The sequence below is a fragment of the Brachycentrus maculatus genome, unplaced genomic scaffold (assembly GCF_059751285.1).
Source record: "Brachycentrus maculatus isolate JH-2025_06_01 unplaced genomic scaffold, ASM5975128v1 h1tg000163l, whole genome shotgun sequence".
In the NCBI taxonomy this organism is placed as follows: Eukaryota; Metazoa; Arthropoda; class Insecta; order Trichoptera; family Brachycentridae; genus Brachycentrus; species Brachycentrus maculatus.
In genome coordinates this window covers 315,919-341,399 of record NW_028280916.1, presented here as the reverse complement: position 1 = coordinate 341,399, position 25,481 = coordinate 315,919, and the positions used below count along the sequence as shown (strand labels likewise).

The following is a 25,481-nucleotide window of genomic DNA, read 5'->3' as shown; positions in this document are numbered from 1 at the left end:
ATGTCGAAATAAAGTAGAAAGTAGTTTCACAGGTAAGCCTCGGGGTCGTGTCATTCATTCCCCAAGATTAAGTGTAATCCAAGTCAGGGCCGGTAGTGATTTGTCAACCCTAAAAACAACAGCTACCCCCGGGAGCGGGAAAGATTTCAGAGTTTGAGCAATCCTTCTTAAATTAATGATCTCTGTGAAATATACTTAATTTTGTTCTCAAACTATTTTGATATAATATAAATAGAATGGTGATATATGTATATAGAACCGTAAAAAATGTACAATACTCTTTCAAACATATTTTATTGATAAACCCATAATTAACAATATTACTATGACTAAAGCTTCCACCCTTTTGTTTTATGTTCCCACTGAGAAATAATAATGAAATAAATAAAAATTTAAAAAAAGAAACAGCTCCTACCCCCGTCTTCATCCTTCAACGTCCCAAAGACACACACTTAGTGTCAAATTTAAGACTTCAAGACATAATTTTAACTTAGTTTCACATACGGTATTTAAAAATGATGTGGAATGTATGGAAACATGTCGCTCACTCCTTTCAACAACGTCATATATCAAAAATCGTCAATTTTCACTTGTGCATGTTTTCGGAATGCCAGAAAATGTACTATATCCCAGGAAAAGCGGCATATTTTTGACTTAATATTTACCCGCTACAGGGTAGAAAGTGTTGTTTTTGTATTTTGAAGAAAAGGTATTGTTGTATTATATTTTTTTAGATACTAAATATTTTTCAAATGGATAAAAAACATTCTGGTTTTACCTGAAAAGATCTGTTGTACAGTAAAAAGTTCAATAAGTGGCTTGATATTTATTTTTAAAACATTTCATTATATTAGCTTTAAAAACGATATCCTGAAAAATCAAGTGTTTTTAAAAATGACTTTGTTGAAAGGAGTGAGCGATATGTTACAATAGGTTTTAAGAGATTGAGATTTTTTGAGAATAATATGCAAATACATTTAATAAAAGAGTGGGGGATACAAACTGAGTAAAAAGTATTTGAGTCATTTAAATTATTGTGAAAAAAATATAATACAGAAATATGCTTTTTTTATTAATTATTTCATTATTGGCTCAGCTGTGTAATTAATTATTACTATTTTTTGAGACACGTTTCGTTATTTCAACGTCGAAACTCGTATCACAAAATCGTTTATTTATTTAGCGGATAGTTGTGACTTTAATTAGAATTTTATAAAGTTAATTTTTCAACGGGAATAGGCAATTTAAATGATAAGTATTAAAATATTTATCACCGCTCAGCAGCAAGCGTCCGCATCCCTCTAGGACAGGGATGACGAACCTTTGACACGCGTGCCATAGGTGGCCCGCGAGACGATTTTGCATGGCATGAGAAAAAAACAAAATTGATTTTACAAAACATTTAAAAAAGTTTAAACTTACAGACGAAAGTACTAAGGCTTGTATTCCATGAAAAGCTACCAGCTATGAACCCGATATAAAAAAAATTACATCTACCATCCAATAAAAAAAATTCAATAATAATGAAGTTTTTAGGCTCCTAAATTTTTAAATAAGTTTTTCTTATTTATTTCTTTTATTTTATTTTGTTATTTGTTTAAACTTCATGTACAGAAAAGAAATAAGTACATTAGCGGGCTTATTGCTAATAAGCAGTATCTTTCAACCAACCAAAAACAGACCAGTGATATGAATGATAACGTTTGATGCCATATAAGTATAGCTGTTTGCAATCAGAGGGTAGATAGTACTTGAACATTGAAAAAAAACGTAAATTACAAATTGATGATAATCAGGAAGGCAAAGGAAAAAGATAATTTTGGGAAGGAGGTAGAGGGAAAAACTAAGGGAAGAGGTTTGCAATTTATAAGTAGGTACTTAATTATTTTTTAGATGTATTAATGCTTTGTATATATCAAAAAATATGTAGTTACACAAACATTTGATGCAATTTTATTAACGTGGCATGTGGCACGCGACATATTATAACTTCGAAAAAAAAATGGCACTCAGGCTCATAAGGTTCACCATCCCTGCTCTAGGAACACTTTCATTAGAACGGCTATTTTTCATGCTTGTCAGAAATACCGATACCCTTTTTAGCCGTTTTTTAAACATGGACAAATCCGTTTTGCACGGAGAGGTCACGTAAATGGTGTCGATATTTTGTATGCTAATACCGGACCAAATCCCTAAATTAAGGCTTGTCAAGCGGGAGATTTGTGAACCGGCCCTAACGAATGTATAATTTGCTGGCCAAACCATGGGGCTTACCTTTACACGGTCGCCAATACAAACCCTTTTTTTATAATTTTCTATCTTAATACCGCTCGGGAATAACAAGGATTGCTAATTTTCAGACAAATGAAACTTATTGTTTTTAATTAATGTTAAGTAAAACAAGTGTTAAGTAAATACCACTATTTCTTAAAATCTACTACGACACGTGTTTCGATGCATTCCGCATCATTTTCAAACACCGTATGATGCGGAATGCATCGAAACACGTGTCACGGTAGATTTTAAGAAATAGTGGTATTTACTAAGTAAAACATTAATTAAAAATGGATAAATTTTACCACAAAGTGACTGCCGAATCAATAAATGAAATTCTTGTTTTTAATTCATGTTTTACTTGGTATATAGTGTAATGGTCAGCACGCTCAGCTACCATACCGGAGGTCCCGGGTTCGATTCACAGTAGGAGTGAAATAAATATAAGTGATTTTTTTCTCCCTGATATTTATTCAATATGTTAGGGTGAAAAGACCTTAAAGTATTGATTACCCTAGACAGGTGCCTGAAGCGCTGATAAATTTTTCTTCATGTATTAACGATCAAGATAACACTGTGTTCATATCATGCAGTACCCTATGCACCAACGGGTGCGGATGAAGGTTTGAAGGAAAATTTACTTGGTAAATACCATTTTTTTTTTTAAATGGTAAATACCATTTCATAAAATTTATTGTGACACGTGTGTCAATACATTCCGCACCATCAAACACCGTATTTATAAAAAAGTGGTATGTACTTTGTTCAACTTAACAAAAAAATGGACTGATATTACCACAAAGTAACTGCCGAATCAATAAATGAAAATATAAATTCCTTTAATAACTTTGTTATTCAGGAAATCTTTCATAAAATCTTGAATTTTTTCATGAAGTAACAAATAAGTAACACATGTAAACCACATTAGTTTACATCAAAGTAACATCCTCTCCTGTGAATCGAACAAAATTTAAAATTAATTCCAGCGTTATGTACTAGGACCGCAAAGTTTTACATTCATATTGTACAAGTCCTCGACATCCCAGGAGATCATACAACTCAGCTTAGAATAGAAACAAGACGATGAAAGCTCATTAGAAGGATTACGTATATAAGTTCCAATTAAAATTATCATCTCAAGGATCTACATTCAATTCTTCACCAATTACAGTCGTTCAGCAAAACTTCACTGTAATTTATTCCGTACATTTTTAAATCAACAATTCTTTCCTCGAGTTGGTTAAGTAAAACAAATTTTTTTTTTACGCAACTATATTATTTTCAAAGCTATCTTCATAAAACGCCAAAGTGTTTTGAATTTGAAACAAAAGCAGTTTAAGTTTATAGGATGAATAAAATGTATTCGTCAGCCGCAGCTGAAAGCTAATAAAACCGCTTTCATGATATTTCCTTTATCGAAATTTGCGTAAAAAGTGTCGTTCCTTCGGGATACGAAATTACTTTGACTTATACACGTCAATAAAACGCAGGAAACTTTCTCCTTTTTTTTTAAGTGTAAACAGGATTCATAACGCTATTTTAATTTTCGTCTACTCCAGCTGATATTTTCGCGAAATATCGCCTAAGAAGCGAGTCCACTCGGAATATGAAAGTTAATCTTTCAATTTAGCTCGTAAAGTACCAATTCATTTTATTTTATAATACAGGTTTAATATATTTTAAGGGATGGAGCGTTTTTTTACAGATACGTGTAATGAAGCGAAATTTTCAAAGTTCTCACCAAACAAAACTCTCACTCAAAGTTCTCTGAAAACAAGTTCTCACCACAGCATTCCTCCATATATCATCCGATATATCTTGATATTTTTAGTGGATATTTTTCAATGCGATTTTAAAAAAGTTTTCAAAAATTGAGTCAATGATCAAACTTTTACATATCATAGCAATAAAGCTTAAAACCTACTGGTTTGGATTTTTTACGAAAGGGTGCATCTTAACATTACATTTTGACAAATAACGTAATTCGAGCCGACTAATTGAAAAGTGACATAAATTGTAGAAGATTTATAATAAGGTTTCCGATTAAATAATTGTAGATATCACTTACGAAATTTGACTGAAAAATTTAGTTGACCTTTTCATTTGAAGCATGTATCTACAACCCGTAATTTTAGGAATGTGGTTCTCAATCAAAAGGTCAGTGGAAATAAGCAATAGACAGAATAATTTTGTATATTATAAGCATTTATTCAATTTATAACTTTGTGGTATAGTAATATAATACTCTCCTTATCATTCATCATTTAATTTGTATAATACCGCTTAAAACACTCGATAAAGACAAAAGTAAACGCTGAATGTATATGTTTGATAATGAGAATGTTTTAATAGCTAAAAATGTATAATTGAAATGCAACTTTCTTTTAAAATCACAGTTTATGGTGATTTTAAAACAAAGTAACATTTTAATTTTATAATGGAAAATCACAAATTTAGTGCTCAAATATAAATAAGAGCTAAAAATGAATATCTTATTTTAAGAACAAACAAAAAAAAATGAAATCTTTACATTAATAAAAAAACAACTATATAATTATTTTTTTCCACATATATTTCATACATCATGTCACGTGAGTCGTCACAACGAAACCTGGTCAATGTTTAAAAGAAACATATGTGAAAAAACTATATAATTTTTGTTTTATTATATAAAATGCAGTTTCCCCAAGAAATGCCAGTAGAAAACCTAAATCTAATAGTAGCATTTCTAAAAAAAATGCAAACACTGGGTCACAATGGGTTAAGTTATTTGCTGTGCGGCTAGCAAGTTATTTTTCTAAAAGCTTAGCATCGGATCGTATATTTAAAGACTCCCCCCTTCAGAAAAATTACAAAGTCTTTATTCGGCTTGTGGATACGCCCTCCAGGGAAAACCCTAAGCCCAATTCCTGGATTATTATTCACTGTTCATTTCCAAACTTGGTCCTACTAACAACGCAATGAAATTTTGTTTTCATTAAAATTTCAAAAAGGTTTTATTTTTCGTAATACTTACAAAGTTTTTTTTTTAATTTCATTTTTTTTTTCAATTTCAATTTTTTAATTTAAATATTAAATCTACGTAAACAAAACTGTAAATTTAAAAAAAAATATTAAAGTTTGTACAAATTTTTGTTCACGTATCCTAGGTTTGTCTCCACTTATTTATATCGATATCTCAACGCAGATGAAGAATAATATTTTTAAAACATCTTATCATTCATCATTCACTTTATGTAATACCACTTTTTTTAAATTACTTCATGACAAAATGTAGACTAATTAAAGACTAAAAATAGTAAAAAAAAATCACATTTTTCTTAGAATTCTATATTTATAATTATCAAATTATTCTTCTTCATCTTTGTTGAGACATCAATATAAAGAACTCTTAAGTGGATACGAACCCAAAGTTAGTAAACAAAGTTTTGGACACACTCAAAATATAATGAATTTGGACACTTATTTAGTTGACAACAGCCATCTATGATAAGATTGAGAAAGCTTTTATTTATCAGAGGTCCTTTAATTTAGTATAAATATAGAGACTCTTTAATTGCTGTGAACTCAATCGTAAAGTGTCATGAGATTGAGATAATATATGTATGTATGTTCGGGTTCCAAAAAAAATGAGAAGTGTGTTTGTCCGCCTCCGTAGGGTAATGGTTAGCAAGCTCGGTACGTACTGGTCCCAGGTGCGATTCCCAGAGGGGGGTTGAATAAACATAGATAAGTGATTTTTCACTCTATCAATATTGCCCTGGGCTGGTACCCGAAACGCTGAGCTGATCACCTTTCCTTCATGAGTTGACTATCAATATAACACTGCGTTTATATGCAGTGCCCTATGCACCATTGGGTTGCGGATAAGGGTTTGAAGTGTGTTTGTTAGTCATGGATATAATGGTGAATGTACCACGTGTATAAAGTGATCACTTAACCAACCTATAACAGGCCATAACGCTGTAAATACCCAAACTTCTATATTCTCCTTCATCTTTGTTGAGTTACCAAAAAAATTTTTATTCAACATTTTTCCATAGTTTGCGCACCACTGTTTGAGACACTCTAGCCATGTTGTTGAAACCTGGAAACAATCATCAAACTTTCTCATTAAATAAATAATGAGTTGAAAACTTGATCTAAAATGAAAGTATAATGTTTCTTAAAACTGTGGTTAGAAAGTTAACAAGGTTGCCATTGTTTATTACATCCTACAATATTATAATTAATATTCTTATTAAAATTAGTATTTCTATTCGTGTATGTTAGTTAGCTTAATTAAAATAAACCACACATATTGTTCGCTAATTGAATAAGGGATTATAAGGTTTTCTTTATCATTAGTAAAATAATCTCTTAAAAGATCAAAATCTTAATCTTAGAAATATGTATATAATGAGAGAGATCTTTAAGAAATAAGGGACAAATAATGAGTAAGTGTAGCTAACTATTTTTTTTATTTCAAAACATATTACATACATAAATCATTTAAACATATAATATTCCCGATGTCCGCCTCCGTAGTGTAATGGTCAGCACGCTCGGCTACCGTTCTGGAGGTCCCGGGTTCGATTCCCAAGGGGGGTAAAATAAATATAAGTGATTTTTTCACTGTAATATTTATTCAATATTACCATGGACTGGTACCTGAAGCGGAGGGCTGATGACCCTTCCTTCATGTGTAAACGATCAAGATAACACTGCGTTTATATGACACAGTGCTCTATGCACCATTGGGGTGCGGATAAGGGTTTTATTATTATTATTAATATTTTTAGTGTGTCTTAATCCTTGTTTACAAATCTATATTTTATCTACTTTTAGATTTTATGGCGGTGTCTGCTACTCAAATACTTAGTAAACTCAACCATAGATGCTACCGAGAACTTGCATATGAAAGAAAGTATCATTTGATGAATTTATATTATATATATAATATATACAACTTCCAAAATTTTAGTATTGTGGTTGTCAATCATGAATAGAATGGCAAATGTTATATGTCTATAAAGTAATCACTTAAACTAGCCTTTGACAGATTGTAAGCCCTGTGTATACCCAGGCTACCATATGCTTCTTCACCAACGTCGAAATATTAATGTATGGGACTATTTTACAAATAACGTATAAGTATATTTTTTTTAACTAACAACAGCCATTTTAATATTTGTTACGTCATACTTCTGCGATCTGTCTTTGTACAGTCAATTTTTCGAAAAGGTATCCTGTATGTTCGATATTTTCAGATGAAAAAAAAAATTTGAAGTTTCACTTTTCAAATGGGGTGTTTGAAAATAATGCGGAATGCATCGTTTTCGTGTCACAATAGATTTTAAGAAATAGAGGTATTAATCAAGTAAAACTTTAATTAATAAAATGATAGAGTACAAGAACTGACTGCCGAATCAATTAATAAAAAAAAAACGTACTTTAGGACACATTCAAAATATTGTTCAGATAAATAAATATTGAGATGTCAAAAAATGTATGTTAAAGTGTAAACAGGGGTAGGGGTCTAATTAACCCCGGTACGTTTCCCCGCAACGAATACGGCATGTGACGTAGCACAAGTACCCGTCGGTACACGTGTGAAATTCTCATGTAATCCTCGGTCTGCTTCACGCTCGAGGTGTCGGAGCATTATAACCCGACACGTCCGCCGACCTCCCCGGCCCGCGTGGTGCCCTGGTACTCCGGTACCCTGGTACGCTACAATCAATTACCTCCCCACCGGCGGACGATCCGCATTATCAATTAAGGTTACTAGAAGCCTTTCGTGATCCATCATCGCCTGCATCGCTCGACACGAGATCCGACCAGAGGCCCACGTAATGGCTTCTTAAATACGAGTGATTTGCACGGAATATTTGCGGGAATGCGCCCCGGAATTCTGAAATCCTGGCAACATTTCGCAAATAATTCACACGTAGGACCCTTCTCGTATCCGGAATGAAAATAGAAGCCACACATGTCTAAGACCGGGGCTTTTTCCATGTAACACGGGGAAACGGCGTTCCGGTTATTATTTTTTTTTTGAATTTTCAAAATCAATTAGAGGAAACAATTTTAGCGCTTACGTTATTATAATCCGTACTTAAATAATTCTTAAAAATTATAAAATAATGTGTTGTAATGAATATTTGAATATAATTTGTTTTTGTAAAAAGCTTGACTTCAAGTGCGTTTCGGGACCTTTTTTGTTTAAAATCGAGAATCGATAGCTAAATTTCAAGAACCCGTCACGTTTATTAGGCACATTTCGTTACATGAGAGAGAAAAAAGACAAAGCATAGAGAATAGGAGAAAGAGAGCTTTACATTCTGACGCCACGGGTGAGGAGCAAAAGTTTACATTTTTGAACATCGTAATGTGGAAAACTTTTTACAAAAATTTTCCACATTGTGATGTTCAAAAATTTTAACAAAAGTTTTTTACAAAAAATGTATTTGCCTTTTCCACTAAAAATTAATTAAATTTATTTACTTGTGTATATTAAAGTGCCGATGGGCAGGAGATGTAGTAAATCAAGACCCACAAAATGTACCTATAAAATTTTAATATGGAGCATAAAAAAAGCATCGGAAGACCTCAACAAAAATGGTCCGACGACATAGCCGCTGTAGGAAGTAGAAACTGGCTGCAAACATCATAAACCGAAAAAATAGAAGAAATAAAAGAAAAAAACGGAGATACGGAAAAGACGTATATCCAGCAGTGGAAGATAGAGGGCTAAATAAGAAAAATAAGAAGATGACACTGTTTCTATACGACGCAGTGCCCTATGTACTATTGGGTGTGCAAACAAGTTAGAAGAGCCGCCCGGTTATAGCTAGTAAAAAATAAAATTAATGGTGGTTCAATAGGTAAACTAATAGCTTTCATGTATAATCGGTTGCAATTAGCTTTTTAAACAACTGACCGAAAAAATGGAAGGGTACGGAAGAGGCCTATATCCAGCAGTGGAAGACAGAGGGCTGAAGAATAATAATACGAAGATCACTGTTTCTATACGATGCAGTACCCTATGTACTATTGAGTGTGCAAAAGGGCTAGAATAACCGGCCGGGTACAGTAATATACATAGTAATATACATAGTAGTAAAAGATCACATTATAGGCGGCTAGCGCCGCGCCAATTCAACAGGCAAACTCATAGCATTCATGTGTAATTGGTTGCAATGAGCTTTAAGCTTTGATAAATCTCCACAGAGAGTTCGATAATAACTAATCATTCCGTCATGTTCGTTGTCCATTATGACTTGTCGATGGCGCAAGTTTCTGCCTCGCGCGCTCATATTGCGGAGAGCGATTTCGCCGACGGGGAGAGTGCACCGGCGCAAGCGTCGGTCATTAGGCGACTGCAGACTCGTCGGATCGCCGGATTGTCGGATTGCCAGCGATGACAAATGCACTAGTCGCGTCCTCATTTGTCCCGCCCATTGTACTCAGCGGGCGGCGGGAAAATCGAAGACAGCAAACGACAACGCTCTGTCCGCAAACGAGAACAATTTCAAATCGTTTCTACCAAATATACTTTATTTTTCAATTTTCGCATTTCACAATATAATACAAAGACATATACATAGACATATTGTATTATATAGTACAAAAAAAAAATAAAAAATAAAAAAAAAAAATATATATATATATATATATATATATATATATATATATATATATATATATATATATATATATATATATATATATATATATATATATATATATATATATATATATATATAATATTAATCAGTGAGATCATGTATCGAAGCACGCTCGGCTTGGTCCCCAACGTTGTAAAAATATTTGAACCTGACGAAGAGAAAAAAATATTGGAAAGATGAAAAAAAATAGTGAAAAATTATTTCACTTAGTAAAAAGAATATCGTGAAAGATATACCTACCCTCCAAAAAATTTACAAGTAAACAATGTTTTCCTTTCTATAATTTGCCGGTCTTCCACAGGGCCAGGAGGAGATAGAAACATTCAATACATTTTTAAAAAATATAGGGCTAAATTGTATTACCTAAAGGGCGAACCGGTTCTTAAAAATTTTGAATCCCATCACTGATATAAATACAAAAAATGATCCCACAAATGCATGGCCTGTGTGTGGGTATACATTATATTTTAGGTTATAGTAAAGGGCACTGGCAAGAATACAATAGATATTATCAGAAATAAAATAATATTAAAAGTGCTAAGATAAACTACAAATATTTGATTTTAACAGAAAACAAAAATCAAAAAGATGAAAATGGAAATTTGTACCAAATGAGTTATAAGTTGAAAATAAAAGGACAATCTGTTTTTGTTAACTTTTTCGTTTTATTTTTTTGTTTGTTTTCTGCTAAAATCAAATATTTTTATTTTATATTAGCGCTTTTAATCTATTTATATTTTTGATATTCTATTCTATTCTTTCTAGCACCCTTTATAAAATAAAATTTAACATAAAATAAAATTTATATACACAGGCCATACTTTTGTGAGATTTTTTTTTGTATTAATATAATTGAATAAAATAAAATAATTGAACACTTGTGAATTACCATTTAACGAGTTTTATTTCATTACACATGACTAGTTTCGAAAACTGCAGATGGTGAAAAGTAAAACCTGTCGATGAAAACATCTGCAGTTTTCGAAACTTCTGTGTAATGAAATAAATATCTACATAAATTGATTCGGAAGTTACTTTGTGGTAAAAATCTATCCATATGGTATTTGAAAATGATGCGGAATGCATCGAAACATGTGTCATAGTAGATTTTGAGAAATAGTGGTATTTACTAAGTAAAACATTAATTAAAAATGAAATATCATTAACTGGTATTATACAAGTGTTAATTTTTTTTAAATCTATTTGTCATTCCACAAAGTTAATTCCGAATCAATAAATAATATCAAATATTTGTGTATATTAAATTGAGTAATCCATAAAATATTGAAAAAAGAGGAAAAAATAGGATACTAAAATATTTTTTAACAATTTATTACTGCCTTCTTTTTTTCTTCAGTTGGCTTATATTACATTGAATACAAATAATTTACCCTTAATTTAACATAATATGTATTTACATATTTTTACAGCGCACATAACATTTCTGAATTACACAGGTCTTTAAGGCAGGTTATTCATCTTTAAAACCTTTTAAATAATTACTATCCCGAATATTATTTTCCGTAATACATACGAGTGTTTTACCTACATTAGTTCCTAATTTATAAATTCTTATTATTATACTAAAACCTTCAAGGGTCAACATTACGATAATAATCCTAATATTATTTTAGCTCTATTTGTTAGAAGGTACAAGCTTATGTAGAAAAAACAGGAAATTTATTTAATACAGCCATAAGCCTGCTTTAATATGATCGTAAGTTAAAGGAAATATAATCGATACGAAAAAAAACAAAATTGTTTATAAATGGAATATTCTAGCTTAGCGAAAACTAAAGGTGCGTTTACATTATTAGAGTAAAGATATATTTGAAGGGGAATATTACTTTTGTAAATAGATAAGCTTTTAATAGTGTATGAGCTTATCTATTTATAATACAATATATATATATATATATATATATATATATATATATATATATATATATATATATATATATATATATATATATATATATATATATATATAATATATAAATATTTATATATATACATATATATATATATATATATATATATATATATATATATATATATATATATATATATATATATATATATATATATATATATATATATATATATATATTTATATATATATATATACATATATATACATATATATATAAATATATATATATATATATGTATATATATATATATATATATATATATATATATATATATATATATATATATATATATATATATATATATATATATATATATATATATATATATATATATATATATATAAAGGCCACTGCATCCAAATAGATTTTTATATCGATTAAAAATTATATTGTTGTCATTTTGGTCGTTTTTTTATGAAATGCAAGGTGTTTATGAAATGCAAATGTCCTGCGCTTTAGGTACCAGCCCAGGGTAATATTAAATAAATAATAAAGTGAAAAATCACTTTTATATTTTTCCATCATATTTCATATAATAACGAATTATGTTTCATTTCAATTTAAGATACTTATAATATTGATTTGTGTATATTATCCGTAAGAATAATCCAATGTCTGAAAGAATAAATATTAATTTTATAAACAGTTTAAAACTTAACCAATAAAATTGCATTTTTATACATCTTTAAAATTAATACAATTTTAATTTTCAATAATGGGCAGAATGGTGAACGTTATAGACTGATCACTTTAGCCAGCCAAATGCAAAGTTGTGAGTCGCGGGATGCCCAGACTTCCATCGTCTTTCGTATAAAAACGACAAATCTTCAATTCAAATTGAGACACCTACAATATATTACTTATTGATTCGGTATTAACTTTGTGGAATGACATGCTGATTATTTTAAAAATTAAACAGTTGTATAATACTTAATATAATACTATATTATATTATATACACACCTGAATAATTTATATGCTCGTTAATTTTTGTAATCCCTGTTGACGAAAACATCTGCAGTTTTCCAAACTAGTCGTGTGTAATGAAATAAAACTCAATAAGTAATATTATATAAGTGTTTAATTTTTTAATTATTCACCTATAATGTGTTACACGTATGCCTTCACACCATCGTTTTAAATAGTCCAGAAAACCATCAGTCCAGTTTAAACGTACATATCGCTCACTCCTTTCAAGAACGTCATAAATCAAAAATCGTCAATTTTCAGTTGTGCATGTTTTCGGAATGCCCAGAAAATGTACTATATCCCAGGAAAAGAGGCATATTTTTAACTTAATATTTACCCGCTACAGGGCAGAAAGTGTTGTTTTTGCATTTTGAAGAAAAGGTATTGTTTAATTATTTTTTTAAATATACTAAATATTTTTCAAATGGAGAACAAACCTTCAGGTTTAACCTAAAAAGATCTGTTGCACAGTAAAATTTTCAATAAGTGGCTTGATGTTTATTTTTAATACATTGTATTATATTGTTAAACTTTAAAAACGTTCTCCTGAAAAATCAAGTTTTTTTTATTTATGACGTTCTTGAAAGGAGTGAGCGATATAACGTATAACGCGAAATTCTATGTGTGAACTGAATGAGAATGGAGTATTTACGAAAATACAGCAAGTCAGTAAAAACGGACAGTGTAATTTTTCACTGTATATCGGAACACTTCCAATTCTACTTTTAGTTCGCTAGTGATGGATTGGTATTTTTTGTGTTGAAAACAGAGTACTTATTCGTCAATTTTATTAGTTTGAATGTGTTTACTGTATTATAGTTATGTAGACATTTGAAAGCGCTTGGGCAAATAGGGTTTAACATTATTATTATTATTTTTAAATCAGATATTGAATATTCATATTATAGGTGTTTCAACTTGAGATGAACCATATTTTGTTTTATGCTGAAGAGTTGCAAGTGAAAGAAGGTGTAGATTGAAGCTTAAATGAAACTTCCGTAATTTGAGTACTATGGTTGTCTTTTTCTTGAATGTTTTTCGCAGACACTTTGAAGCGCATTTCATAAACTTTATGACATAAAACAAATTTGTTTTTAACCACTTTTTATTGGTATATTTTTTCTCCAACCATGTTTAACCCTGATGATGACAAGGTGCTTGTCGAACCGGTTAGATCAAAAATGTATCAGTAATAAATTTCGTCCGCCTCCGTAGTGTAATGGTCAGCACGGTCGGCTACCATTCTGGAGGTCCCGGGTTCGATTCCCAGGGGGGTCAAATAAACATAAGTGATTTTTTCACTCTAATATTTATTCAATATTACCCTGAAGCGGAGGGCTGATCACCTTTCCTTCGTGTGTTAACGATCAAGATAACACTGTGTTTATATAATGCAGTGCCCTATGCACCATTGGGGTGCAGATAAGGGTTTGAATTGAATGGAATAAATTAGTTAAAAACTAAGTTGTTTTATTTTATAAAAATTATGGTTATCAATCATAGTTAGAAAGGTATAAGGTACAAGCGCATAAAGTGAACACGCAAACTAGTCTATGACAGGGTGTAAGCCCTGTAAATACCCAGACTTATTCCATATTCTTCTTCATCTTTTTTCAAAAATCAATATCTTTATTATTATCTACCAGATACTGGATTATTCACCCTGAGGATGAAATATAATATTAATATAATATTATAGATGTATTGGTGTACCAACTTGAGACGAAGCATTTATCGTTTTTATACGAAAATAGATGGAAGTTTATTTATCCCATGAGCCAGCCAAATGCTAGATCGAAAGCACTGGGGTTGCAGAGATTTTCATCTTATTTTGTATAAAAACGATAGATGCTTTATCTTGAAACACTTTTTTCACTTGATTCAAGTTTTAAAGATACCACGTTTATTTTAAGCTCATCCTCCCTGGGCAAATAGAGTGATGGTAGTTATTGTTTTTATAAAATTAAATAAAATGATAATTTTTACCAAAAGCTTTTTATCATTAGAAATCTGTCGGGTTGTGGCCCCGTGGTAAATGTCGCGGACTGTTGAGTCAGAGTTTCTCGGTTCGAACCCACTCTACCACAATTTGATACCTATGTCTAATAATGAGCCGCTTAGGCTCACAGAAATAGTATGAAATTGAAGTATTTTGTAAATAATAATAATAAAACACAAATATTTCTCTTTTAATAAAAAAATCTTACATCAGATTTTTCTTTTAATATGACATTAACTTTGTGAAATATAAACACGACTAGTTTCGAGAACATGTGTAGTTCTCGAAATGAATCGTAATTACATTAATACAATCAAAAGAGGTATTATGCTGTTGTTTTTTTTATATTTATACCGTCACAAATAGACGTTACTTTCTGAATCGATATTAAAGATCTAGTAAATAAAACGGGTTCCTTAAGCCGTTCAACCCTGTGCTAAGTGAGACTGCATTCTATGTTATAAATTGCCAGTTTCCAAGAACCTTTCCCACTGTATTTTAAACGTAAAATACCAACTTATTGGCGAGTGCTAAGCATTTCGTTCCAAAACCCTTTTCAATGACATGAGTAATGCGAGGAATATCTTCCAACATCTTTTTTTAATAACATCTCTTCGATCTTGAACTTCCCTTATGAAACTTAAACTTAAAAGCAATGTACCTAGTTACAATCGATATTTGAGGCACTTAGTTTTTAATTTTCATTTTTTAGCATACAAATCATAATAATAATAAAAAACCCTTATCCGCACCCCAATGGTGCATAGGGCACTGCGTCATATAAACGCAGTGTTATTTTGATCGTTTACACATGAAGGAAAGGTGATCAGCCCTCCGCTTCAGGTACCAGTCCAGGGTAATATTGAATAAATATGACAGTGAAAAAATCACTTATATTTATTTTACCCCCCTTGGGAATCGAACCCGGGACCTCCAGAACGGTAGCCGAGCGTGCTGACCATTACACTACGGAGGCGGACATACAAATCATTATACCTTATTATAAGAAATATATAGTTAAAGCAGTATAAGATATTGATCGATCTTGAGGATGAAGCTCGACGTGTAATTAGGGTAAAAATTCAGTTTTTAAATTAAGTTTTACTTGGTAAATACCGCTATATTTTAAATCTATTATGACACGTATTTTGATACATTCAACATAATTTTCAAACACCGTATTGAATGATAGGGAATGCATCAAAACACGTGTCACAATAGATTTTAAGAAACAGTGGTATTTACCAAATAAAACTTGAATTATAAATGGATACACATTACAACAAAGTGACTGACGAAACAATTAATAAATATCCGGTGTCTGATTTATATATTTATTTAATTGTTAAAGTATTTTATCAAATGTATATATAGTTACAACATTTTGAATGTATCCAAATACTTGTTCACAAAATCTGGATTATCTCCAATTACAGGAGTTATTTTCATATTATTTTTTGACATCTCATAAAAGATGAAGAAGAATATGGAAGTCTGGGCATTTACGGGGCTGACGACCGTCATAGGCTGGTTTAATATAAGAGTTTCTGCTTAATAAAAAGCTACTTTACATCTCACCAACAGATGTCTCTAGTGAAGTTCTAGTGATTCAAAAACAAGGTTTCTAAATTGGTTCATATATATAGAACTTCCAAGAATTTGAGTAGTGTGGTTGTCAATAATGGGTAGAATTGGTGAATGTTACACGTGTGTAAAGTGATCACTTAAACCAGCCTATGACGGTCGTCAGCCCTGTAAATTCCCAGACTTCCATATTCTTCTTCATCTTTGATGAGATGTCAAAAAATAATATATATATATAGTTGCGTTCGTTCAATAGAAATATTTAATTAGGATTTTTTTAATCTCAAAAATCATCACTTAAACCTTCGAAATTTTTATTGGAACTTGGTAAAAATAAAAATAAAAAATAAAGGGAGGGGGTCAAGGCAGTTGAAGTATACTCCAGCTGACTTCGGAGCGAGTATATACACAAAAGTTTCATTTAATTAACTAACTCAAAGTCCTTTATACATCTAAACAAAAGCCTGGACCCGAAGCTTTCATACTTTTATTTATGATGTGATTGAAACGGCTTATAAAGTCAAGTTTAACTTCTAATCAGTGGATTCTAAAACACAAGTTGAGCAAACTTAATAGACTTCAATGGCCGAAGGGATCAGACGGCTCGAGTAACGAAGGTGATAAATATATCGACTTTTGAGAGCATTTATATCTATTGAGGCTGGTCGAAATACTTTTTACCTATCGCTCACTGAGATTTACAAAGGTTCTTGGAAAATAGTTTCAAGAATACTATTGAATCCATTGAGATTCGTCAAATTAGAGACGCAGATTATCTCTCTGACTCGAAGTAAGAACTTGGTAGACAGATATGAAAACTATCTTTATAATATTGATTAACTGTTGACGGGGGTTTAAAATTATTTTTTGAGCTCTAATCAGAGTTCTAGGTGATTACACCCTATCACTTTTCAGTTATAATATCTTGAAATTTATTTATATAAATTCATAGAGAAGATTTGTTTTTTTGCCTGACTGATTTGTCTGGTTTTGAATGGAACGTTCCTAATGAGTTAAACTTATTATTATGAATCACAAAATCGCAAAAATCAATTCGATGTACCTACGTATTTTGAAAATGGCGAAATCTCCACATTGCATAGTGTAATGTTCAACACGCTTGGCTACCACGCTAGAGGTCTTGGGTTTGATTTCCAGGGGGATAAAAATTAATATAAGTGATTTTCATTACCCTGGACTGGTACCCAAAGCGCAGGGCTGATCACCTTTCCTTCACGTTTATAAAAATCAAGATAACATCGCTTCTTAAGGATGAAGGGCCCTATGCACCATTGGGTGCGGATAGGTTAAAAAAAAGAATATTCAAAAGAATTCATAAACGAATTGTAATTTCTATTTTTTTTTTTTTAATTAAATTAAAATTAAATTTCACTTGGTAAATACTACTTCTTGTTTCTTAAAATCTATTATGACACGTGTTTCAATGTTTTCCGCATCATTTTCAAACACCGCACTGTTTTTGAAAATTATGCGGAATGCTTCTAAGCAAGTGTCATAAAAGATCTTAAGAAATAGTGGTATTTACCAAGCGAAGTTTTAATTAAATACATGAATATTTGTCAAATACTCAGCGGTCAGCTTAAGGGTCTAAATAATCGGCGGGTATGTGTGAGGAGATGCATGAATGTGGAAGAGGCGAATAATGTTTGCAAAGACAGAGTGGTGTGGCTTTCTATTCTCTCTGCCTACCCCTGCGGCGAAGCGGCGTGAGGTTAGTTAGTTAGTTATGTAGTTAGAAATTTTAATTAAAAATGGATAGATATTACCTCAAAGTGACTGCCGAATCAATTAATGAAAGCATTTTATGAAGTTCGACAATGTTGCCTACATTATGTTGACATTTCTTTGTGTTATTATAGACAATGTAATGTGTTAGCATATTCCGAATTTGTTTAGTATTTCGTCCGATAAGGTATTTACGTGACACGGGTTCAACATGTCCGTAAATGATACACGACACCCAAATGATTAGCAGTAAACCCAATAACAGCTTACTAGCAAAATCACTATATCTATTTAATGGCGTCTAGAAGCGACATCGTTCCACATGCGGATGTTGGTAAGATCCTTGCTATGGCCGGGAAGTGATAGATCTATGTAGCTCGGTAGCGATTCGGGTGGGAAAATCCACATAAATTTGGCGGGATACATCCTGTTTGAATTTATTTCCAGCAGGTGCCTAAGCAGGCCGGCGCTCGGTTGTAATGCTAGGGATGGACCGTCATTATGTTTGCGGTATTTCCCTAATTGGAAATCCTAGTCGGGTGTTCGGACACACCGGCTGCGTAGTGCAGACATCTCTGACGTCACCGAGTTACACGCTGCCCCCGGAATAATATAGTGGGCACTGCACTCTCCGCAGCTATTATAGATGAAGAAGAATAAAGAAGGAGTTTTATTTCAATTTGATAATAGTTGCAAATACCAGGTGAAATTCAAATTAATAATGGATAGATATTATAACTCTAATAACGATCAAAAATGTATTCAAAAGACAACAATTTTAGTGTGTCCAAATACTTGATCGCAAATCTGGATTATCTCCAATTATAGGAGTTATTTTAATATTATTTTTTGACATCTCAACCTAAATGAAGAAGAATATGGAAGTCTGGGCATTTACGGGGTTTACGACCGTCGTAGGCTGGTTTAAGTGATCATTTTACGTACGTGTAACATTCCCCAATTCTACCCATGATTGACAACCTCACTTCTCAAATTCTTCGAACTTTTATATATATGGTTCAATTTCGAAACATAGTGCTGGAATCACTTGAATTTTACTAAAGACATCTATCGGCGAGATGAAATAAGTTTTTTATTGAAAAGAAACTCTTTCATTTGTAAATGTGGTCCGAATCCTGGATTATAATCACATACATGAGAAATGCTAAAAAATATCCTTTTCTTTTTATAGCTTATAATTTGACCAGTTAATTTATTTACAGTATTTAGAGTGTGTCCAAATACTTGTTCACAGATCTGGATTATCTCCAATTATGGGAGTTTTTATTCATATTATTTTTCTCAAAATGTTACTATTTATTCACACTGCATTGTCGTTCAATGATTCAAGTGTGTCCTAGCAAGCAAATCATTTATTGATGTAATAAAAGCCCGGAAATGTCTATCATGCACGTCGACATCCGGCTCCTGTCAAATTATATTACACTTTCCCTCTCTCCAGGCCAACCACTTATATTTCACAATAACAATATTATTTGTTGAAAAAAGGTAACGCAAATAATGACGATATATTGAAAGTAAAAAAGTCACAGCAAATCTTTGATTATTGATTGAAGGCTTTTTGCACAAAAAATGGATTTGTTGCTTTATAGAAATATCTTTCAACCAGTTAAAAAGGGCCTAATAAATTCGTAATACAGTCGAGTTCTTTACATATTTAGATGTACATATTTATTTATTTGGCGTTTTATTTGTAGAACTCCATTTTTATTTTTGTATCAATTGTTAAATCAAACACAGACTTTTTGAGTCTACTAAATTGTATATTATTGTTAAAAAAAAAAAAAAAAACTAATAAAAAAACTCATAAATTGACATTCGTTTGAAAATGCCATAACTAGGCGAAACAACTGTCACAATATTATTTTTTATGTGTTTTTTAACAACAAAATACAACTTAGTAGACTCAAAAAATCTGTATTTAATTTAACAATTAATACATATTATTTTAATACGAATACACCACAAACATAACAGATGTTTTTTACAACAATCACTCGCCATGTTAAATAAAAATTAAATCATGTTTTCAGGCGTTTCAAATTATGTAAAAATAATCCAGGGTTTCGATTTTGCATACATCCACAAAAAGGTCTTTACTAAATAAAAGCTTTCCCAATCCAATCATATATGGCTCTTTTTAACTCACATTTACAGTGTCGTAAGATTAATAACATATTTCTCATAACTTAAATTAACTTTTTCTTGTGTAATTACTATTCTTTTATTTACATTTTTACTTTTTTCTTATAAAAGTGAAATTTAATATTTTGTGGGATTGACAATTTTACTGAAAAATACCAAAATGTATCAATTTCAAGCCTCGGTTGAGGGCCAAAAGTAGTATGAAATAATTTTAAAAATATATTTTACTTTACATGCAATTCAAAATTCTATTTTTTGACCCCTTTCTATTTGATATCTAAAAAAATCATACATCAGCGGCCTACTCTAATATTATACGTGGAGTTTCTCACCAAAACGTTACATTTCCATTATAAATGATTTCGAGTAATCAGAAATTCTAGCTTTTAACATTGATACGTTTTGGTTCGATTTAATGATTTCGTATTGGTTTAACACAGGATTGGTCACGTTTTTCGCACTTAAGTTAATATTTCGATAGAATACAGTAAATAGAACAGATTTGCATTTAAAGGATTTTTTGTGCAATATTGGAAATGTAACTTTTTTATGAGGACCTCCACATATAATAAAGAAAAGATAAAATAAAAATAGTCAAATAATATGTTAACACCTGTACCTGATACAAACTAATTTTCTTCCACGCTAGATCTTCAAAAAAACTTTAAAGCTGAATCATATGTGTGTACGAGTATTCGGCACCTTGGGGTACGCTCTTACCTTTCAGCTCAATAATTTAAAAACTTTTTTCCGGGCCCTAAAGAAAAGTTAGTTATTAAATAACTTTAAGTTTATGCCAAAGAACCAGACGTCAGATAATATGACTTACTGACGATACTTTCGCGTGGTATTTTTCTTCGGATTACGAATCCGAATTTCAGCTCAAGTAGTACGTTTACGTAGGGGCTTAATTTTAAAGTTAAGCCCTGAAATCATATGCGGATTGTTATAGTTTGGGTTAGATTCTAAATCAAGGGTTGGCAGCGCGTGCGCGAGCGTCCTTGAACGGCCTAACTTTTATTAATTCACATATTACAGCTATAATATGGAGATTCACCAGCGGCGACCTTACTTTGTTTGGGATATTATTAGCCCTTTGCGATTTTCAATTTTGTATTGCTCCCTTTATGGTAAAAAGTTTTCCAACCCATGCGGTTGAATGTTCAAAATTGTTTTTACGATATAGTTTGTTTTTTGAAATGCTGGCAACATTTCGATTGCTCACAAATATGGGTTTTCCGCTTAGGAGTTAATTTTACATTGATATCTCAACATAGATGAAGAAGAATATGGAAGTCTGTGTATTTACGAGGCTGAAGAACTGTCATGGGCTGGTTTAAGTGATCACTTTATGCATTTATAACAATCACCATTCCACCCATGATTGACATAATTCAGAAGAATTAGCAGAATTCTGCTTCCCTATTATTTTTTTTACTTTGGTAGCATATATAAATTTTAGAAACCATCCCATGACGCCTCATTTGGTCCATGTTATGATTTGAAATAAAAATATACTATCTAAACTTTACATAGATTACCTTCTTTCGTTGGTTTATCCCAGAAACGATGATAAACACAACATATCATTTTACCATTGGCTTGGTGGTTGTTTTGCAGCTTTCTGCCATATACCATATCTGAAAAGGGAGGGAACAGGACAAGTCCTATGAATCACACAGAATAGAATAGTTATAATATACTGACACTCTCATCATTCATCATTCACATTGTGTAATGCCACATAACAACTTTACTTCCCGACTACCAGTTTCGAAATAACGATTCCATCATCAAGTCAACTGTCTACGGTTGACAGTCTACAGTGTTTTTAAGTGGTATTACACAATGTGAACAATGATTGATAAGGAGAGTGTTATATTATCATACCACAAAGTTAACAATGCTTTTAACACATTGTTTACAAGAAACGCTTAAAGCGTCTTTTAAATACTGTCAGCATAGAGCAGGAGACGCTTATAAGCGTTCTATATGCTTACTTTTAGTAGAGCGCGAGAGACGCCAAAAAAACATCATACAGGTCAGAATTGGGTTTTGCAGTTATTTGTGATTAGTATACTGAGGGTCGGGCTTCAGACTGTCCGAGTATAATTAGGGTGGGGGTTGATGAAAAAACCACCCGCAAACAATGTGTTAATATACAAAATACATAATATACTGGCCTAATTTTTTTTTACATCATTTCGTGCCAGGCCCCGGGGAGTCTTTACTTAAACTTGATATAGTTTCTTATTTAAAATTGGAAGCATATATCGGTAGTGTAATGGCAAAGGGGTATATCTGTAAAAAATTTCATTTTCTAAGTTTGTCCCACAAAATGTCTAAAATAGTGTATTCCATAATCTGGCAAAAGGATAAAGCTGTAGTTGCATTACTTATTTAGTTTTATTAAGATATGTACATATAAAAATACATAAAACAAATGTGTTACAGTATTTAATTTCACAAGTTTGTTTTGTCTCTACTGTAAAATTTGGTCTGCAACAGATATACCCCTTTGCCTTTACACCACCGATATGGGGAAAAAATTTAAAAGCAAACACAATATCTAGTAATATCTAATTTAAGAATTCAGTTTTGTGTATGCTACTTAAATTACAATAACAAACACTTTATCAGAACTATTCATTTATTTATACACAAAAATAACTAATTAATAATATTATTTGTATCCTTTATAGTTGACTTTAGGATCCAGCCCCATGAGTTGGCGCATATAGAACTCAGGATATGGTTTTCCTCTCCAATGAGTCGGAATACGCAGCTCGTAGGCGTCTTTAAATTTATCAGTAACATATTTCTCAGCTGAAAACTGCTCGGCTTCCTTAATCTGGTTTATTAAAACCGCTTGGAACAGCTTTTCTTTTCTCAATTCACGGCGTTGTCTTACCTGGAAATATGTAAACACAACCAATTATACACACCAGTCAAGTCACAATGAAATGATTTTTTTTTTTGACATCTCATTAAAGATGAAGTTCCACTTAAACCAGCCTATGACGGTCGTCAGCCCCGTAAATGCCCAGACTTCCATATTATTCTTCATCTTTGATGAGATGTCAAAAAATAATATGAAATATTTCACAAGTTGTTATAAACATAATTGTATTTTCAATGCTTTCCTAACTGGGAGGCTGTGTTACAATTTTTAGTCTTACCTTGGCCCATTCAAACTTCATTCGTTTTCTCAGTTTCTTCAACTTGTGTTTCCTCATTTTCCGTTTTCTAATGACAATCAATCTCACAGCTTGTTTCTCTGGCAAATCGCGTTCCGTTGGGCATTCCAATGCATTATTTGTCAACGGTTTATCTTCAATTCTAATTATATTCCTTTTTGAAACAGGGGGAGTAAACGGAAGAAGCGGTAGATCCATAATTGGTGTTCTGATATGACTGATGGCCGGTGTTATATTTAAAATCGATCTTGGGGAAAATGTTATTTCGAACACATTTTTCGCAGGAACATCTTCGATTGGTTTAGTTATATTCAGACGATTCATTGCAGAAAGCAGACCAACGTCACATTTAGAGACATCAGTGCTTATAGATTTTACATTCGGTATTACAGCTGAAAAATAAATTAGGTTTGAGAATTGTTCGCTGGGTGCCCGTTATGCAGCTCGAGATTTGATGTTAATACAATATACATACCTCGTAAGAGCTTTAAAGGCGGTAGAAGTCTATTACTTAGCATTTTTTCTTTTTGTAAATGCCAGTTTAAAATAAACCGAAGAATAATATTCAATTCTGGCCCGTAGAAACCCAACCTAAAAATTGAAACGGTTTGACGGGAACGAGAAGTGTTACCATATGATAATAAAAGATTATCTGTGCTAACCTAACCTATCTACTTGTTTTGCTATAAAAATATGGCACAAATCAGTTTTTTTGTATATCATTTGAAACATTAAATGTGAAAACTATGCTCCAATGTTCAAAATCAAATTTCAAATTATAAATTGCAAATTAAATTTATTTAAAAATAAGTAGGTACTTTTATTATATAAATCATTCCTACTCAATACATTCATAATATGTAGGTGTAGCAACATAGAGCCAGACTTGTCATTTGTCAGATGAGAAATAAAATAAAAGATTTTGACGATTTGTCAAAATAAATTACGTTATTTATACAATATAAACTACATTTTCACTTATGAATGTGGGTGTATTCAATAAGGTCAACTTTAAGGTAGGTTAACCGTTTAGGAAGTAGTAAATAAAGCATTCTTATCACCTAAAGATAATACAAGTAACAATATAACGGCAGTTTATTCTTCGTAGATTATTAATTTATTCCAATATACAACATTCATAAACATTGAGCGCGCTAAATATTTATTACTTTATAATCACTTGGAGTGACCTGACGTATTCGTTCATTGTTCTATAAATGCCACGCTTAAAAAATCATGTAAGTAAGATTTATGAGCATCTTCCTTGTTAATATTTTTTGATGACATTTTTTATAATGATTGCTAGTTACAGCAATGTTTCTTCAGAAGAAACATAAATACATATGCTTATTTTATGTTAAACTAGGAGAATCGATTTTGTATCAGGTTTAGTAAATATACAAGAATTAAATTTACCAAATTATAAAATAATCTGCTGACTAAAATCAATATATGGTAAAACGCTTACCATAACTTCATTTTTACTATCCAATGCAGTGCATAATTTTTTATCAATATTCGTCCACGGTTGAATTTTTTGTTGACATGTTTATATCCGAGCAGTACATTTTTTGTTGTATTTTTATATAAATTTTTTTGACATTGAGTACTATGAATAAATATTTTGACTTTGAATCACACAGACCCAAAAATAGATCCCGCAAAGAGCAATGCGTGTAAATTGAATGTTATGTTATGATTATAATGTATCTAATTTTCATTTACAACTCATTTTGTGGGTAAATATAGTTATATTTTTTCATTTGTTTCCTTTAAACAGGCACACAAAGGTAAGAAACCTTTTTTTTTTCATGTGCCTATTTACTATTTATATTTTTGTCCGCCTCCATAATGTAGTGGTTCGCGCACTAGACTACCATACTGGAGGTCCCCGGTTTGATTCCTAAAAGGGTCAAAATACGTATAACTGATTTTTCAGTCT

General features: G+C 31.5%; 2 protein-coding genes across 3 annotated transcripts in view; one reads left to right on the top strand and one right to left on the bottom strand.

Moving 5' to 3' along the window:
• Positions 1 to 22,974: 22,974 nt before the first annotated feature.
• LOC148308481 (uncharacterized) lies at positions 22,975 to 24,169 on the bottom strand. The gene is made up of 3 exons (XM_088261645.1): positions 24,015 to 24,169; positions 23,522 to 23,931; positions 22,975 to 23,253 (listed from the first exon to the last, which is right to left on the bottom strand). Exons 1-3 carry the CDS (start codon positions 24,055 to 24,057, stop codon positions 23,026 to 23,028), a joined length of 681 nt encoding a protein of 226 aa, XP_088117771.1. The 5' UTR covers positions 24,058 to 24,169; the 3' UTR covers positions 22,975 to 23,025.
• Positions 24,170 to 24,421: 252 nt separating this feature from the next.
• LOC148308480 (ral GTPase-activating protein subunit beta) overlaps positions 24,422 to 25,481 on the top strand; it is a 36,598-nt gene continuing 35,538 nt past the window's right edge. The window contains exon 1 of one of the 2 annotated variants that reach the window (XM_088261642.1): positions 24,422 to 24,555. In XM_088261642.1, coding sequence (XP_088117768.1) covers positions 24,520 to 24,555 — 36 coding nt within the window. In that variant the 5' untranslated portion in view covers positions 24,422 to 24,519. The remainder of the gene's footprint in view (positions 24,556 to 25,481) is intronic. The other variant, XM_088261641.1, reaches the window with a different exon arrangement.

Excerpts from the sequence above, each read along its gene's own strand:
- LOC148308481 (XM_088261645.1), bottom strand. The coding sequence starts at position 24,057 with ATGCTAAGTAATAGACTTCTACCGCCTTTAAAGCTCTTACGAG. Across the intron at positions 23,932-24,014 it reads GCCTTTAAAGCTCTTACGAG|CTGTAATACCGAATGTAAAA; the intron begins GTATGTATATTG and ends TTTATTTTTCAG. Across the intron at positions 23,254-23,521 it reads TGAAGTTTGAATGGGCCAAG|GTAAGACAACGCCGTGAATT; the intron begins GTAAGACTAAAA and ends ACATATTTCCAG.